At 46.0% G+C, this 19,225-nt stretch overlaps 1 protein-coding gene across 2 annotated transcripts in view; it reads right to left on the bottom strand.

Annotated features, from left to right (window-relative positions):
* LOC119404705 (piggyBac transposable element-derived protein 4) overlaps positions 1 to 18,079 on the bottom strand; it is a 34,253-nt gene extending 16,174 nt beyond the window's left edge. The window contains exons 1-4 of one of the 2 annotated variants that reach the window (XM_037671352.2): positions 17,781 to 18,079; positions 15,233 to 15,342; positions 14,295 to 14,347; positions 8,023 to 8,152 (exon numbers count right to left, since the gene is read on the bottom strand). In XM_037671352.2, the coding sequence (XP_037527280.1) occupies positions 8,023 to 8,152; positions 14,295 to 14,347; positions 15,233 to 15,335 (286 nt within the window). In that variant the 5' untranslated portion in view covers positions 15,336 to 15,342; positions 17,781 to 18,079. Of the gene's footprint in view, positions 1 to 274; positions 2,213 to 8,022; positions 8,153 to 14,294; positions 14,348 to 15,232; positions 15,343 to 17,780 lie in introns of those variants that run through there. The other variant, XM_037671351.2, reaches the window with a different exon arrangement.
* Between the last annotated feature and the right edge of the window lie 1,146 nt (positions 18,080 to 19,225).

Raw genomic sequence — 19,225 nt, 5'->3', positions numbered from 1 at the left:
TTTCTCTGTCTTTTATCTTTTTATGTCCTTATTCCCTTTATTCCTCTCTTTCTCTCGTTCACGTGTTTCACGTGCTCTACTTCACCGAGCAGAGTTTTCGCCTAACGCTCGCACCTGCTGTACTCGGTAGGGGGGCTTGCCCAATTCCTGTTGCGCATACCCACCTGTGGGGTTTTGCATGACGGAGCACAAGTTACCGATAGCATAAACAGCTTTGCTGTTAAAAAATTGTCATAATCTTTTAGGGTGACCACAAAGTGACAAAAAAGTCGTTTGTGTGGTTACATACACGTGGTTTATTCGTGAGATGACAGCAAGCAAAATTCTAAAGAACACTTATAGGACTTGTAAAAAATAAAAATGATGTGTTGTAATGAACATAGTTTTCACAGACGTACAAAAATGAACACACCAGAGTACTTTTCTGGAACAAAAAAATGTTCTTGCTGTGAATCTAATAACTCTTCAGCGTGTGATAGTCCTCGAAGCATGGCTCCACACAGAGTGCTTTGTTGCACTCAACACACATGTAGCGCGTGTCTTTGCGAACTTTCTTGCGCCGAGTGGTGTTGGCACAGACATGGCATCTCCTCTGGGTCCTGTTTTTCTTAGCATCGGTGGGCGGCAACTTCTGTATGAAGTGTCGCGCTGTCAGCCTCAGAGGATGGTCTCCAGTTGGCCTTCCCCGCTTGCTCTTCTCCGTGTGATGCTCCTCGATTAGCTGGCTCACTACCTGCCGTTTGAAGTCCGCAAACGTTGTAGTGGACGCGGTGTTTTCACGGAAGAGAATGAAAGCGTTCAGCAGTGACATGTCCAGCAAGTGAAAAAAAAATGCCTTGTTCCACTTCATTGCTTTTCTTATGCTTTTGGAGAAGCTCGGTTGCACGTCGACTTTGTCGACTAGTCCCATTTTTTTGTTGTATTCTAGCACGCATTTCGGCATCTTCTTCTTTTGACCCGCTCTCCAATCCACCTTTTCAGCTTCGGCAAGCTCCGCGCCGTGCATTGTGGACAGCATGTGGACGTCTTGTCTGTCATGCCATTTCAGCGCCAACATGGCGTTTGAGTGGTAGCTATCCACTTCACCTTGCTGCAGCTTCTTAGCAAATTCTGGAAGCCCTTTCCTATTTGCGTGCACCGTCCCACAAGCATTTGTCTGCCTGCTGAGGAGAAACTTGAACAGTGCTGGGCTGGTGTACCAGTCATCCACGAAAAGGGAATGCCCCTTGTCCAGAAAGTCCCTTAGCAGCTCTACCACAACGGAGCCTGTGAATCCCAGCTCCTTCGTAATGGTCACACCTGTAGTTGCTCCGGTACAGACAATGAATCTCAAGATGTAGCCTGTATGAACGTCACAAAGCACGAACGTCTTCACTCCAAACCGGTGCCTCTCGGAAGGAATATACTGTCGACAAGAAAGTCGTCCTCTCCAAGGCATCAAGGACTCGTTGATGCACAGGTCTTGAAAAGGAGCAAAAAAGGCGGAAAATCTTTCCTCTATTTTTTCCATCGTCGGTCTGATTGCTCTTAGGCGGTCCTTTCTATCAGTGAGTGAACTAAAATGCAGCACTTGCAGGAGTAGGCAAAAACGCTTGACTGAAAAGATTGACCGGAAGAATGGAGTTTCCGACATGGTGTCCTTGGACCAGTAGTCTACCAGGGTATTTTTCCGGACCAGGCCCATCAAGAGCACAACCGCTAGAAAGCAGTAAACTTCTGCAACATCTGTCTCCTGCCACGACCGCAGGCGTGACTTCCGGGGAAGGCTGCGCTCTTGAACCTTCTTATTAGCATGCTTGTTCGTTGCCGCAACAATCTCCGAGACTAGCTCTTCATCAAAGAAAAGCTTGAAGTACTCTACTTCTTTCGCATTTACTGGCAATGCAGAGGGAGACACTTGTCCAGAATGAGTGGCGTCAAATGGAAACACAGATGGAGAATAGTCACCTTTGATCCAGTCAGAATCGTCTCGCCGCGCACGCTTTTGGGAGGTCGCTCCTTCATCATCCGAGTCTGAACTCAGTAAGTAAATCCTCGTCTGAAGGGCAGACATCCAATGAATCAGATTCTGATTCGGCAGTTGGGGAATAGTCCACATCGGAGGAATCGCCGCTCGACTCACTTGCAGCAGAGCAACCAGCGCGCACTTCCATAGCGTAAGCGATCTGCATGGGCGAGTGCACTGGGGAAAACTGTATCGTTGTGGGCCCGTCTGGAAAGCAAAATGAGGGAAAGAATCTATAATAATCCTTCGTGTTAGCGCCAACGAGACCCAATAAATTTTTGTGAGTCCCCAAAACAGGAAACGCAACCACGGTGGCATCGGTTTGTGTAATTCAGCGCCTGCACAGAAACAGATGTAATCGCGCCTTGGTGAGCAATAAAGGAGAGAGTAACAAGCGGTCACTCTGTGAGAGATTTGAAACCCGAAAGCCATCAGTTTTGCGGATGCAAGAAGCGGTGACCGCCTAATGGACAAAAATAAAACTAGCCGCCCCGCCTGCCCAGATGCGCAAGCGATAGCCGGCGCGCCGCTGTAGAAAAGCATTAAAAAAAAATTACGGAGAGACATTGGTGCATGAAAAAAAATTCCACATATTCACTCAGTGTGGCAGCACATGCCGAGCAAGAGAAATGATCGAAAAAGGCGGGTTTTTTTAACGTAACAAGTGGTACCATACATGTAGGTAATTGACCATTTTGAAGGTGTTTGTGGAGGACGTACATGTACGTCACTGACCCTGAAAGTGTTAAGCCCGGCAGTTCCAGTACCCAATGACACCGTTCCTGTTTCCTCGACAACACCGCCAACATTTCTTTAAGCCGAAGAGGGTGTCCTAAGTCCGCTGGTCCTACGAAGGTACTATACCCGACTACAAAGACCCGTGCAAAGACTGCAGTTTTTCAGAAAGGCAGAAGTGACATGAAGAGCAGTGCCAACACATTTCAGACATGATTTGCTGTTTTGTGTTACGTCATAGGCAAGCAGCCAATATACATTTCGTTGTCTGCAACTAAAGCTGTCCTGCGCCTGTTCCTGGCCCGGCTCTTTCACTCTGTCACCCACTACTACCATGATGACTGCCGCCTAGCGTAATAGGGGATGTCCATAATGCTTGGTGCTCCAGCAACACTGGGCGTGTCCGCCCTTTCTCGCTGGGTGCCATCGCGGAAGCGTCTGCTAGCGGCTCCATAAGGAGAGGCCACGGAGAGGCTGAGCAAGCAGTCGTTGGCGGAGCTTTCGGACCAAAAAGGTGTGCAGTTTCTCTTGGAATCCAGCGCCGAATGGTCAACGTACCTCACTGTGCTGCCACAGATCAATCAGAACACAATATCGGAGCAAAGCTTGAAACAGCAAAACTGGACAATTGTGAAGACTAATCTGGTTGCTTCTAGGTTGTTTGTAGGCCTTAGCTAAATGATGCTAGGTTGTTTCTGCGTTGATTCTCAGTGCAGAGAGGTTAGAGTTAACCACAGGCAATCACAGACATGACACGGTTGTCCAAACTCCAGAGACAGAAACTCGCGCTGAAACCAAGCGTTCGCACCTTTCATAGGTCTATGGGCACGTTGTCGTTGGCGTAGGCCTTCCATCGCTTTGGGGGTCTTCTCGCAGCCGCCGTTGCCTTTCCCGTTCCCTAGTATTCTCTCGTTGTACGTACTCAGGGTCTTCAGCTCGCCGCCGTTGCTTCGCAGCCATTTGTTGGGCTAACTGTTGCCTCCTTCCTTTTTAGTGGAAGTTGTGTGTAGTGAGATTTATACAATTTCTGTGGCAGATACCACTTTATCATGACAGTTTCCTGATAGGCCGCACAAATTTCTGAGGCATATACCCGTTTCTTGGGCTAATTGTTCTTCATTTTTAGTGGACCAGTGGTGAGCATCAGGATTTACCCAATTTCTGAGGCACATACCTGTTTATGATGATGGTAGTTTTTCGGTTCGTCGGAAAAGGAATGATTGGCTAAACAGCTTTGCTGTTAAAACTCATTCGGACAGCAGCTGCAAGAGGGGCACCGCTTCGCAAGGCCAAAGTGCTGTTCTCTAGTGATGCGTGCTTCTGATCTGACATAGGCATTCAAGAAAAGTGTTCGTTGCTGAGTATAGATGTGACTGTCAAGCTTCTAACACAACCTTGTACTGCAATACATCTCCATTGTACTTCCCACTGCGATTATAAACACAGTCATAAACACATGTCAAATATCGAAACCCCGTTGTTTCTGCACGACATGTGCCATGCTGTGCTGCTTTTCTCGGCTCATTTCTGTGGCCACACGTATCTCTACAGCCTACGCAATGGCGTGTTTCATACTTTTTTTCAAAAGAAGCAAGGCATAGATGTGTGTGAGCGGTGTGCCATAAAACAAACAAACAAACAACAAACAAGACTGACCTGTGCGTTTCAACTGTATACAAAGAGAGCGGCTCAGGTGCGTAGTGCTCTTTTACGACACACTAGTTGTTTATAATGCGTTGTGGACGTGATCTATTGCGCGGATTTAGTATTGTCACCCTGGTTTTCTTGCAACGCTATACATGTGCATTTCTTGACATATATTTTTACAATACTGCACTCTTTGCTTTCAGATCCCACGATGGCGTTGCATTACCGTGCGCTATTGCGAACAGCATACTGAAGGCCCACGATAACCGGAATGATGAGTGCGATAATCTACAGAACAGCAAGCTCCATCCACTGTATGGGCTTCGTAACTCTAGCTAATGTGTCCTGCAGCGCATGCTGACTGAAGAAAGCTGAAGAGAGATAAGGGGGTGTAAAGCGATGCGCAGGTGCAGCATGCGGACTACGAACTTCGCTGCACACTGCCTTGTGAAGCTTGCATACAGATGCCTATTGGGGCCTTAGCGCCGATCGAGTCTCGCGTGGTGGCACTGATTTCGCGGATATGCACAGCAACGTGTGTGTCACTCATCTTTGAATACATGTGCTTCTCAGCCTAAGCCATCGATGGAGCCTTGCACACATTTATATACGTAAATCATCGCTTTTGTTTATCTGCAATGCCGATCGAGAGAGCATCTTGATCAATCATGCTCTCTTGTGGGTATGCGACATCCGTGTGCATAAAAATCCGTATATTCAGTACTGAAATTTTGTTCTGCATGTCTAGCTTATATTGCAGGCGAGCAACTAAATTTCACGGGGAAATAACCGAGGTTGAACAACGTTTTTGCATGCGCCGGTCATTCCCGAACCAAAGCGCAGCGCCGATCTTGTTGACGAAACAAGTTCGCGTCGGTACTTTTTATTTTTCTTCGTTCGGGTAATCAATACATTACATTAAAATCAGTGTTACCTCGCTCCCAGCATTGTCACGGCTCCCTCGTTCTCTGAACAGTGCACGAAGCAGTGGGAAGTCATCACTGAGCAAAGACAAAAAACCAGCAGCTAGCACCTGAGAGGCCATGATATGCAACTGGTTTCGTTTTCGCGCCCGGCAAAAGATGGCGGATCGAGCTTTGGGGCTTGTCGACAGATGGTGCTGTACACTTTGAATATCCCCTGTGTGTAGAGCATTGGGTGCGTTATCCGAAGGTTGCAGATTCGGTCCCTGCTAGCGGCAAGTTGTCTTTTTGTCCACTTTACATTTATATTGTAATTACTACAATACGTGCAGTTGAAACAGTACAATTAATGTCCTCTATGCGTAAGTGTGCTGATCACATGTGTAGTACACTGTACTATGTAAATGATTGATCAACTGATTGAATATAAAGTATATCTCCCTAGGCGTCATTATCTGTTGGTTTTCATTATGCTTGCTATGAGGTCAAACGTCACATTGCCCCTTTCACTTCTGGATGCATCTTGCGGTGCATGAAGTCAAACCTAATTGCAACAAACTTCATTATATATGAAAGGTTCATTATATATGAACATTTGTTATAAACGTTCATTTGCAACACTGTATCACTTAGATGACTGTTTTTAATTTACTTAGTTATAACTCATAATTCGTTACATCCATATTTGTTATGTTGAGGTTTGACTGTGTGCTGCATTTGCACTGTGCTGACATTCCAGATGCAGTGATATTTCAGACAGCATAAGAAAGCCTAATTTCAGGTAGTGTTCGGTACAGAGCTGTGAAACAGAAAACCTCTGTAAAACATCTTTAAAACGTTCAAAACCTCTGTAAAACACTTTATAGAGGTATTGTGTTTCATGGGGAAGAGCGTCCGGGTAACAATGTTTTATTTAGAAGGGGAAGTTTCAGGCATAGCTCACAAAAATAGCCGTTTAGCTAAAAACAAAAACAACAAAGCTGCTGTTAACACCGCTCTCGGAAAGTGACGCATGACAACGGCACGACCTAAAATGCATGCCTCCTTGGCATATACTCTGAGATCAGAGGATGTAGGAACGTCCTTGGGCTTGCGGTGCCATGGACCTAGTACATACAGTACTCACAGATTCAAATGAGACATCATTTTTTTACTATAATGACTGGTATGTGCAATTGCTGGACATAACGACGTTACGTTGCGACGAGTCTGGTCTCCAAAGATAAGGTAGGCTCTAATCTACATGTTCAAGTCTAAATTACGCTGATATGACCCAATCTGAAGACTGTGGAAACAAAAGTATGTGCGTTACTTAGCCCTAAATTGTCCTGTTTCAATCCGCGAGTACTGTATACTGTATGCTGCCAACCACTATGGCGCATGGATCACCTGCTTAGATGCTGTCTGAAGGCTGCTGACAAAAGAAAACTATACGATTACCAGCCTGGAATAATTGCTAAGGTTGCCACTAAAGTGGTACTATATGTACTGCTTGATCGTAATGAATTTAGCGCCAAAGCAAAATTGCATTGCAATGGAAAGCCCACGCAATCTGGTGCATGGAGAATGTCACTCTCGGTGATGCTCGGGAACACGCCAAGGGCCACGTGCAAAGATTACTGCTATCTACGTGCCGTTTTATTTTCAGTAAATCGATTACTTTCACACTCGTTATCTTCACCCAAATAACAGATTCACTTATAGTGAAGGCTTCACAAAGGTTTTGGGTTTGTCAGAGGAGAGACTGAGTATATAGAATTACCAGATGTAGAAAACTAACTTTTAAGTGCGTGAGCTCTATAACCGAGTTCTAAACTGTTATAACCACATTCAACTGTGTTTTCAATGTAATAATGCTAAACTTGCTATGTGAACAAGCAATACTCAAGTACACTCATATACTAATACAGAGACTGGAGCGCAAGTAAATGTGGCTTTTGAGCATGGATCATGCCACCATCTGCTTGTCTGCAGCGTGTTTCATTTTAGATGCGAAGTATCTTAAGGTCGAGCTCAATCCGGCGGCGGTGGTGGTGGTGGTGTGCGGCGTGACCACCCTCACTGCGCATGCGCATACCCTCTCCACATACCTCCTCTCCACTTCCCCTCACAATTCCCCTTCCCCTCTACCCCTCTCCACTCACCCTCCCCCTTTCCCCTCTCCACTTTCCCTCTCCACTTTCCATCTCCCATCCCCCTTTCCACTCTTCCTCTGAAACGCGGGCTAGACATGCCGAAATTCTCTCCTGCACAACGCCGCGATGAGCTCGAGCGCATGCGCGTCCCCTCCCCTTCTCTCTCCTCTCCTACGCTGCCCCCCCTCTCGCCCGCATGTCGACCGCGTTCCCCGCTCGCCCTGTGAGAATTAACGGCCCGGCTAGATGGAAGACACGACGCGCGTAGTGTCCCTCTTCGCGTTCCACGACACGAGGTCGGTAGCATGCCCAACGAACGCCAACGGAACGCGATCGTGCAAGTGCTCCGGCTTCGCATCGCCTCATGGTCCCCTTTAGCGGGAGATGGCGAAACTTTTTTTTTGTACTGGCTCAAAGCTGGTCAGAGTGCAGCTGTACTTGATGCGAGCTAAAACACATAAGCACTGGACGCGCCATATGAGGTATTGCCGAGAGCAGCGGTATATTGATAAAGCCAAAAGAAGCTGCTGGCAGTAAAATTAACTGTGCACGTATGCCTTGTAATGAAGTGCAGCACCTGGTGGTGGCGATGTGTTCCTCTTCGGTGTTCGGTGGGCAAGCGTTGCTGCATGGTCACCAGCATCTTGATCTTCGAAGGCTGGTGACCTCCTCGGTGAAGCTTCTGGCGACGAGGTGGGTTCCTCCTTCTGCACGCACATTAAGGAAAGGTGTGTAATCAGTGTGCCATAAATTACACATAAACGGCACTGGGTAACACCGAAGATCCCAAAGGAATGACATTGATATATATATTGAATTTATATTAAAAACAACTGCTGCAACTTCCGAGGAAGAAGTTGCTGCGCAGATGCTCAAGCGGTGCAGGTGCTCGAGACGCGTTTGGCTTTGCCTGTGTACTCACAGGTCAAGAATGAGTTCTGCTGTATTAAAGCCCTTAAGTTCTCTGCCGAGGGAGTTTGTCCCTTCAACTATAAACAGACTCATCGCAAAAGCAGCCATACAGTGGGTAACCGATGATGTATGTACAGTACCCACGAAATGAAACGCACAAATTTAAGGCTAAGTAATGCACATACTTTCATTTCCAGCGTCTACAGTTCGTGTCATGTCGATGTAATTTGACTTGAGTGCTTACATCAGAGCCAGCGTTACCTTTAGTAGCCAGATTTGCAGCGACACGATCTGATTATCATGAGCAACTGCTCACTGCAGTTTTTATACTAAAAAAAATTATGTCGCGTTTCAATTAGTGAGTAGTGTACGAGGTACGCCACATTTAGGGGGAACATCTTATCAATTACTATTCAAAACCTCACAGCAGCTTTTATTTAACACGAGATTTAGAAAAGCATTCGTTCATTCGTCAACATCATTGTTATCATATCACTGTTTCGGTGTAAAAACTTACAAAATTTTTTTCAACATCATTGTTAGGCATCCACATGAGGCAAATTTCGCTCGTGAAATATAGAAAAAAATGTGGTAATCATATCGGCCTGAATACATACTAATGAAATGTGTCTCACGTACAGGTAGCCATAGTATCACGGGTGAAAAATGTGTACGAAAGATCAATCAACTTTCAATCAACATCTGAAACTTTTATCACTAGTTCACACTACGCGTGGAAGTTTGAGTTTGAGTTTGTGTTATTTGTCAGGTACAGTTTTACACTAAGTGGCTGAGACGAGGCAAAAAAAAAAAAGAAGCTGCATTAAAACAGCTTGACAAGCCCCACATCCCCAGGTTCACTGTGGCAACAAGACAGCAAAAGCAAAATGCATTTTGAAGTCAGTGTAAATGAACAATTCGCATGCTGTACAATGTATAAAAAGGAAACAGCTTGCATTAAGTCGCACAAGGCTGGGTAACAGCAGAGCTGGTGGGCACCTAGCTGGTCCTGGCTTGGCTTGGCTAGGCTTTTACCCTCTCACCTCTCTTTCCCACCCCTCGCTATACTATAAGATACATCGCCATGCTCACTCTCTTCTTTTTACTCTTTATTTTTAGTCGGTGTTTCTATCTCTTTCTGTCTATACGTTCCTCTCTCTTTCTTCCCTTTCTCTCTCTTTATTTCTCTTTCTTCCTATGTCTCTTTCTCTCACTCGCCTTCTGCCTTTTTCACTCTTTCTTCCCTTTCTATCTATTTCTCACTTTCTATCTCTTTCCCTCTCCTGTCTTTTTCACTCTTTCCCTTTTCTTTCTATTTATTTCTCCTTTTCTATTTTTCTTTCTTTCCCTCTCTCTTTAAACTCGTTCTCCTCTCCTTTCCATCCTCACCCACCCACTTTTCCCTTTCCCATCCCTTGCTGTACTATGCTTATACAAGGCTATGCCATTCTCTGCTAGCGTGCCTGGATAGCCGAGTGGTTATGACGCTCACCTTTAGATCTTGGTGACGTGGGTTTGAGACCCGCCATGCCAAGATATTTTTTTCACTGAGAATTTCCCTCTTACTTTCACTTTACTTTTCCCTCTCTCTTTTTTTCCCTGTCTTTTTTTCTTTGTACTCGTTCTTTCGCTCATCAGAGGTATTGCGTCCCACGCCGGACAAATCAACGCACGTGTTCTGGGAGCGAAACAGAAGAGGAGGGCGGTGAAGAAGAGGACGAAGAGGGCATGTGCCGGTTCATGGAAATGATAATTTTATATCTACGACACACGGCAAACCTCAACCATAACAGCTTGGCGGTAAAAAAAAAAGCAAGTATTACTATGGACGTATTTAACAAAGCATACGTAACAAAGCGTCTGTGCTTGCCGCTTTTGCTTCACTTTGAGTGCTACTTCTTTCGCCGGGCTCAAGTTCGCCCAATAAGCAGTTCAGTTCTTTTCGGCCCGAGTTCTGTGGACATTATCGCCATGACCATGTGACAGTACTGGCACGCGTGATGCTAGCGAACTGGTTATCTTCGCCTCCTGCGCACGTGTTTAGTTATCGGATTTTTTTTACATAGTGCGGCATTTCAGATAAGCAAGGCACATCAGAATAAGTTCTGCGCAAGTGCCGATGTCAAGCCCGATGATGAACATGCGAGAGGGCGAGGAGAGTGTGCAAGCCGTTTTCTTTTTTTTAATCGAACGAGGACAGTCGGTTGTGGGGCGACGCTTCTTCTCGGCTCTCTATCAGCCACTGTGCGGCTCGTGTCTTGGTTTTGTTTTTGTGGGCACAAGTTCGCTCAAATAAAGACTTCTCTTGGTTGCTGCTTTTACACTATTCGTGCCTGTTTTCCTGCATCCCACTAATATGTGACATCGTTTTTGGGTGTGACAAACAGGAGATCAGATGAGGCGAGCTTTACTCAAACGCCATGCTTATTCACTGAGAAAGGTTGAACACAGCTGATGATGATAGCCGTGTTGTGTTATGCTATTGCAAAGCGGCCCTTGAGGACCACACCACCCTTGTAACACGCACCTGTTATGTTAACTTAGGTGGCTGAGGTGTTGTGCTGCTAAGCTTGAGATCGTTGGTTCGATTCCCAGCCCCTGCGGCCGCATTTCGACATGGGCAAAATGCAGTAACATTCGTGTACTTGTGATTTAGATGCATGTTAGAGAAACCCCAGGTGGTCAAGTCTTCCACTGCGGCTTTGATAACTTCAACCACCTGGGGTTCTTTGACAACGTCCTATCTCTATGACTACGGTGTGTGGTAGATATGCCCGCATAAGCCAGTGCGGAAGTGCAGGGTGCAGACAACTGCTGTCATTGCAGTGTTTACAGGGCCTAAAGAAATCTGTTTTGATTAAGTGTTCAAACTAAACAGTGTACCTGAAACTTGGAGTGAAGTGAGAATTCAGTGAGAACATCTCACTCTACAGTGGTTTCTAATGATTCACACTAGCATACACTGCATACACTATGCTGTGAAAGTGGTACTGCTTTCTTAATTATTTTCTATCGAAGTTACCTCGACACCAACATTATATGTGCACTCGCTATAGTGGTCTGGTGGTTATGGTGCTCGATTGCTGACCCGAAGGTCACGCGAGCAAATCCCGGCTACGGCAGCCGCATTTTGAGGAAGGCAGAATGTTAAGAGGCTCATGTGCTTATTAAATTTAGGTGCATGCTAACGAACCCCAGGTGGTCGAAATTTCTGGAACTCTCCGCTACGACGTCCCTCGTGATCATATCGTGGTTTTGGGATGTAAAACCCCAACAATTATTATTAACATTTTATGTGCTTCCTCTCGATTTAATAATCCTGTACACTGAGTGATAAACTAGGAACGTTAATGGAAAAAATATACATTGGCTGTCCGACTTAAAGACAACTTATATGAATACATCATTCAGCCATCTTTTGTGTGATATTGAGGCGGAGGTGAACTTGTTCAGTTTCATTTGGTCAGCATCCTCCGAGAAAAAAAAAAGATTCAACACCTCGAGGGAAAAGTTTTTTCAGAGAAGTGAAATTTTGGGTAGAAGCTTTAACAAGGGTGGCATTAATTAAGAGATAAGGCTGGTGTCGTGGGCGGAGCTTGTTCTGAAGGCCGAGTGGCGGCATTACTGTAGGTGGAGTGAGGGTGGCACTGTTGACAAAATCTTCGATCTAGCTGGAGCTGCTTCTGAATGTGAAGTGATATGGCTGTATTGTGGCCGGAGTAGTGCTGGTTAGAGCACTGCACGGGCCCGGGCCGGCCCGAAAGCCCGGGCCGGGTAAGGGGTTCTTGGATCGGGCCTGGGCCGGGCTCGGGCCCTTGGTCTTCGGGCTCGGGTCGGGCCTGAGCCAGGCCCGTATTAGGCCTGGGTCTCATACGTATAGGTATAACTGCGTGTGTACGTTGTGTGGCTTTGTTTTTGTTGTTTTGTGGGGTTTAACTTCCCGAAGCGACCCAGGCTATATGAGACGCCGTCGTTGAGGGCTCCGGGTAATTTAAACCACCTGGAGTGTATTGGCGTGCATAGAAATTGCACAGTACGTCTACAATTTTGCTCCATCGGTATGCTACATGGGATTTCAAGAAACGCCTAATATAAGTTTCCGCCATTATAGTGAGTGAAAGACGTTCTTGGGTACCGTGTAAGGAAAAACAGCGGTAAATTGCCTAGATTAGTGTGTATAAGATGTGCGCGTTTGTATCTAGGGAAACATTTCGAGTATGCAGCTACGCTTGCATGCCCGTAGACTGGCCAACGCGACTTGTGAGTCATTAATATCTCAGGAGCTGTTTTTCGTGCATTTTAAGTGCAAGATGCGGAACGACTCTTATCCCAGGGCAAACGCCGTTGTTGATTTTCCCATTACTAGTGGCGATGCGCCAGACCATAGAGACACTCGTTTCCCCGAGTGGCGGTGACGGTGGCGGTGACTCGGGGAAGAAGGGTGGGACAAAGAACCTTGTTGTTTTGAACACGAAAACGTAATGTAGGTTGGGTGCAGTTGCCTGCCGAGGAGTCAACACGACAGCTTTAATTTATGTAACGCTGCCCAGCCTGGCGTATTCCTCCCAGAAGCAGATAGAGCACGTTTTTTTCCCCATTGCATTGTGCAATAGATGAGGTTTGCAGGAAACTTGCTACTTTTACTCAACAGCCCTAGCTCGTATGCAGTTGATGTAGACTCAATTTAAAAATGTCTGCCATGCTTTTTTCTCCACTTTATGCAGGTATTATATTTTGTAGTTGTTCTTTGGAATGCAAAAATGAGATTGCGTGGTTAGCACTGCATGCGTACATGAAATAGCCAGCTATGACTAATTATATTTTATATTGCCCTGCAATCATTTCGCAAGAGTGTTACGCGCGTAATTCACCGAAAGTATACACAGTACCGGTGAAAGTTGTGACACTGAAAAAAGTTCCTAAAACAATCTCTAGAAAATATCTTGTGTGCGGCAGGTATCTTCACAATAACCGAAGGTTGGACAGTGCCTCCTTTATGCTCAAGGCATCACTAGCTGAAACGGGCCGGGCCCAAACCTTTAGGGCCCGGGCCGGGTACGGGCCACATTTAGGAACACCGGGCCGGGCTCGGGCGGGCCGGAGCATGGCGTTTTCGGGCCGGGCCGGGCCCGGGCCGGAAAAATCGGCCTGTGCAGTGCTCTAGTGCTGGTACCACTGGTGAAGCTTTTGCCGATTTCTTGGGTTGTCAACGATTATATTTTCCTTTAAAGCGCAATGTCCACATATGCGGATACAACTTGTTTTTGCCAGTTCTTTGGACTAGTCGCCAAGAAAGAGCAAGACGCACTACACATAGGATAAATGGAACCACTGCATAGTCTTGACTTAATCTCATTGTGTTGCATAGGACTGGAGCTGATCACTTTCGCGAAGGCACTACAATGTCCGAAAGGTCGTTTGACATGCCGCATTCTAGGATCCACGTCAGAAGTATTCATTTCCTTTGCTCGAAATTAATGCAACCAAAAACAAATTGTGCATGCATTTGAAGCCTAAGATTTGAGTCTTTTTTATGCAAAAATGAAACATGACTGGCTGCAGGATAATCAAATAGTTAATTACGTGTCAAGTTCAATTAATTGCTGTAACTCGCACAAAACAACATATTACTTCATTTTCTTTTCTGGAATGTAATACCTACTGCGTCGGAATTATGTTGTGGGGATTTTACACATTTGCAGACAGTCCGTCATGATTCACGCCCGAAGGCAATAGACGCAGATTTCGCCTGTCATCCTGCTAACACTACGAAGCGACACCAAACCGGTCTTTTCTGCTGTGTATATATGCATTTACTCACTAACCAGGAAAGATGAGAAAATATGACTGAGCAGGTAACACAAGGTAGCGAACATTAGGAAAACGAATACAGGCAAGGCTAATAATAGCTAGGCAAAGGAAAATGTGACTGTTTACCTTTACAGTAAGATGTGGGAAATGTGGGCCCCTGTACAAGTCTGGTGTCACATCTGAAATGGAGGCAGAGAACAAGACAGTCAAACGCAGCTTCATAATTAACAAGAGGAGCTTGCTTAACTTATTTGTTGGAGGCAAGGGACGAGGCAAGAAAAGCATGGGGACAATTACGCAGTTATGCTGCTTCGAATGCACGGTACCATATGAGCAATGTTATAGCATTTAATTTGTAATAAAGCATTATAACAGGAAAGAGCACGGGCAAACAGGACAAGAAAGACTGACAGGACTTGGCGCTGGCTAACAACATGAGCGTTTATTTCGTAGGTACAAATATATACGCTTCTTGGGAAAGGGAAATAACAAAAAGGGGGAAGGGGAAGCCCTACGCATGCGTCCCGACTAGTCCATGAATGCAGTGTTCAAGAGTGGAGATATTTAATCTCCTTCGAAATACGACCTACGAAATAAACGCTCATGTTGTTAGCCAGTGCCAAGGTCAGTCTTGTCTCGTTTACCGGCGCTGCTTCCTCTTATGAAGCCATGGCAACAAGCTCGAGTTCATACCCTTTTTAAAGTAATAAAGCATGCAAATGCATGTTTGTAAAGGGGGGCTCCCACTGAGTAGATGTGAAAAGCTTTTCTGTTGATTCAAAATACACTCAAACATCGATATAACGAACATGCATATAACGAATTATCGGTTATAACGAAGTAAACGAAGAACAGTCTTGTAATAGCTACAGTGTTACAAAGAAACGTTTATAACGAATTTTCGGATATAACGAAGTTATTTTTGCGGCAGATGCTACTTTGTTATAATGAGGTTTGAGTGTAACAACATTATGCTTTTCTTTAGTTTGTGTCAGCATACCGAGCCAAATTTCATTCACCTTCATTGTGCGCGGTTCATTGTTAATAGAAATGTCTATACGTACATTCCTCCTCTTCTATGTCGGAGCCGGGTGGTGAGACTGGTTCCTGCTTGATTTCAACATCTGTGTTTGGTTGCTGTAGTTCATGGCTGCTCGATGAGTCCATAATTAACCTGAAAGAGAGTAGTTGAATGCGGCAAGTGGTTCAAAGAAAAAAGGTTCTGCAACGCTTCTCATTTTTTGTTAAGTGGGGAACTTCTATTAGGTATTTCACACAGTATTGTTCGAAACTTAATGACAGAATAAAACTCTCTGCGTACACCGACATGCACGCTTCAACATATTAAACACTGTAGCTGACGTAATTTTCATAGCACACAGAGCAGAATTAAGACAACACACTTTTGTGAATACGTCTTTACGAACGTGTTTACCAGCTTTTGTGTACATCCCCTTGAGGCGCAATGTTCACATACGTGAATGCAACTTGTTTTTGCCACTTCTTTGGACTAGTGGCTTAGAAAGGGCTAGATACATTGCGCATAGGATGAATCAAACCTTCTGCGTAATTGACGTGCCTCGACTTGACATCAACGTGCTGCATATGACTGTAGCTGATCACTTTGTTGGAGGCACTACGATGTTCGACGGGTCGTTCGATGTGCCCCGTTCGAGGACCAACATTAAAAGTATTATTTTTCTTTGCTCGGAATGAATACAACCAAAATCGAATTGAGCATGCATTTCGAGCCTATGATTTCATTGTATTTATGTTAAAATGGAACATTACTGACTGCAGCACTTATAAATATATAATTATGCGCTAACTACAATTAGTTACTGAAACTCGCGCAAAGCAAAAGGATCGATAGGTGGGCTAGACAACACGAGCGCCCACTAACAACTAACAGTTGCTAGTGGCTGCTCGTGTTGTGTGGTTCTTCCTTCATCCATTCCCATGCTCCCAGTTTGCTGAATGAATATCGCACAAACAATTATATTACTTCAACTTCTTTCTTGGAAAGTAATATCGAGTGCCTTGGAATGATATGCAAGTTTCACACATTTTGAGACAGTCTACCATACTTTGCGCCTGAAGGGGATATAATGTAGTAACCGGTGTTAAAACTTTAATTAAAAGGAAATGTTATTTGCTCCCACTTCGTACTGGTACTTTTTTGTTTTACTTTCTCAAGCTTCCATTCTAGCTTCATCATAATAAATAATAACAGTAATAATAATGGAAGGCAGCCGCACTCAAGAATTCAAGATTGCCAAACCAATGACGTCACTTTGACGCATGCTGACGTCAGCACATGACGTTGGTTCGACAATTCGCTTTAGAAGTTGTATTTTGTATCACGCGCGCGGAATACAGCTGATTCGTACAGCTACAAGTACGAGATAAATAATGGCCTCCAAGATGACCACAAACCGGATTCGGAAAACAATGCGACCGAGTGCACGCCGCGCTCTAAAAGATCGATATATGCAGATGCGTAGATTCGCTTAGAACTTCTGTCTCTGACGCTAATGGCGGGTCGCATGATGCAGCACGTAAACAAAGTACTGTTGTTTTCTTTTTTGTTCCTTGCTGCCGTCAGGCACGAATACGTTGCCATCGAACAGAACTTTGAACGCAGTCGCGATTTGTTCCAGCCGTTCTCGATCGCTAGATCACATACGCCGTTCCAATCGATTATCACTCGAGACTCTGTTCATCGTAAGGAAATAAAAACTCGTCGATAACGCGATGACTTTTGTGCCCTTCCATACTCGATCGGCGAACTGCGAGGTTTCGTCACAGGGAAAAAAAGGCTTCGTAAAACTTGCGCAGTGCGTTTAGAAACGAACGCGCATAATCTGCTTTTCCCGTGAAACGACCTCAAGCGCGAGACCACACTGCCGAGATAGAGAAACGCGAGCTATTAGTCGAAACGACATATTCAAATTTAATGAACCTTCACGTACTGCCAGTCGTAACACGGACGTTCAACCGTTGAGAAAAACCTATTGCTAGCAGACGACGCGCTGACGCAAGACGTAGCAGACGACACGAGAGCATCGAACTCTCAGCCCCCTAGCGGCTTCAACATGCGGCAGAGACTGGAAACAAAAATATTTATTCGGTCGACTTCGACACGATTGGTAGCAGCGAAACCACATCGAATATTCCTACATTAAACTCGAAAAGACATTATACGCGCTGTTCTCTCAAATTCCCGCGAAACGAGAGAGCGCGTGAACGCCGGGAGAAAGTAAAGAGAGAGAAGCGAAAGAGCGAATCAGCTGGACGTTTCCGACCTAGCCCGCTAGGCCTAGAACAAATAAACGAATGTACGGGCCGGCCCATATTTAGGCGCTCCCGCGTTCCGTTATTTCAGACTCGAGCGCTTCGAGACTAGCGGGGAAGAAATGCGCGATAAGCCACTCGACAGATAAGGGCCGGAGGCGCAAAGCGATATGCCGGTCCGTTACGTAAAATGCGACGCATGCGTTCCACGACTTAACGTTTCGGTTAAGACGCGGCCCTCGTCGCGTACCACCGAACGCGCGCAAAGCCGCGTTCCAAACTAGTTTTAGAAATGAATAGAGAAAACGTTTTACTCACAAGATCCTCCGCGACGTTGCGGAGACGGCGGCAAAATAGGAAAAGCAAAACCCGGTCGAAGCGGGCGAACGCCACAGCCGCGGCCACTACGCTGAACAGACGACATTTCGGCTTGCAGACGACGTTTCTCCGGTTAGCCTGCTAGGCCTCGCGATGCGATCGTGGCTCGTGGGATACGACCGTTGAGTCTTGCTTTCGAGTGGACTAGCGCCCATGTTTGCGCCGTTCGGAAAGGTCGCGGTCGGGGCGTACCGCAGGCCCCAGCGAGCCCGGGCCGGAACGTCGCCAAGAGCGTTTTTTTTCTCCTTTGTACGATTGCGCGCGCTGCCGGTAGGGTCATCTGGTGGACGGCGGAGCAAGCCTCCGATGCCCGCGAAGCGATTCGGCGCGCGCTTTTGAAAGCTTGTGTTTGTACGTGATCCAGAGTGTGCCACACCCGAGGGGCAGGGGCGGCGCGAGAGGGTGAGGGCACGGGGGGCGACTGCACACGCTTGCGGCCTGAAAGTCCAACGAGACGGAATGTCCAATAGTGGACATTCGGGCTCGTTGGACATTCCGTCTCGGTTAGACATTTCGTCTCGTTAAACATTTCGTCTCGTTGGACATTCCGTCTCGGTTAGACATTCCGTCTCGTTGTACATTCTGTCTCAGGTCGGAAAATTAAAATGAGACGCCAGTCGCAGGAACCGAAATTGTACGTAATAGATTACATGTAACCCGGCAAAGTAGCCACAATATTGTGGGCAACCTTAGTGTCACCCTTTCCGTCGGTGGAATCCAAACCCGCAACTTTCGAAGAAAGGAGCTCCTCGAACGATTCCCCTTACTAACGTGACAGCGTTAAAGAGCTCGTTTCGCAGAAATTCCGGTGTCGGCGTCGGTGTGGTTGGCTGTGAGCGAAAAATCATCCTCGTCCGTGACCGAAAAATCGAGAAAGATGCAAATAAAAGAAATAATAAAAAAACTTCGGTTCCAAGTGAGAATCTAAGCCAGGCCGTCCGCGTGGCAAGCAGATGCTCTACCACAAAGTCACGGTAATGCTGGAAACTGCTTCAGAAAAAAAGCACTATATGAATGTCATTTAGTGGAAGGAGTCTCCTTAACCCATGCAATATTGCGTGGCAGGAGCGTAGAAACGCGCCAGGCGTCAAAACATGCGAATTGCGCCACGAGTGGGTGTTTTAAAGGCCTACCCATTACAAAGCGCTAGGACATATTTAATCATCATCAGCTACAAAAGCGTCAACAAAGTGAGCAGCTGCGTAGGTTCGCGTGTTGCCTTGCGGACGTGTAGTGTGCCCTTCGCTGATTCGCAAAAGGAAGAATTAAGGCGTATATAGTGGGCAGTTAACAACTGTACTCTCAGTAGGCATTCTAGGATAGTTTGAAGCACGCACAGTCAATGTCACCAAGGGCGTCCGCAGAACTTTTTCCAGGGGGGTGCA

Source organism: Rhipicephalus sanguineus, chromosome 9 (assembly GCF_013339695.2).
Source record: "Rhipicephalus sanguineus isolate Rsan-2018 chromosome 9, BIME_Rsan_1.4, whole genome shotgun sequence".
NCBI lineage: Eukaryota > Metazoa > Arthropoda > Arachnida > Ixodida > Ixodidae > Rhipicephalus > Rhipicephalus sanguineus.
This window is presented reverse-complemented; position numbering and strand designations above follow the sequence as displayed.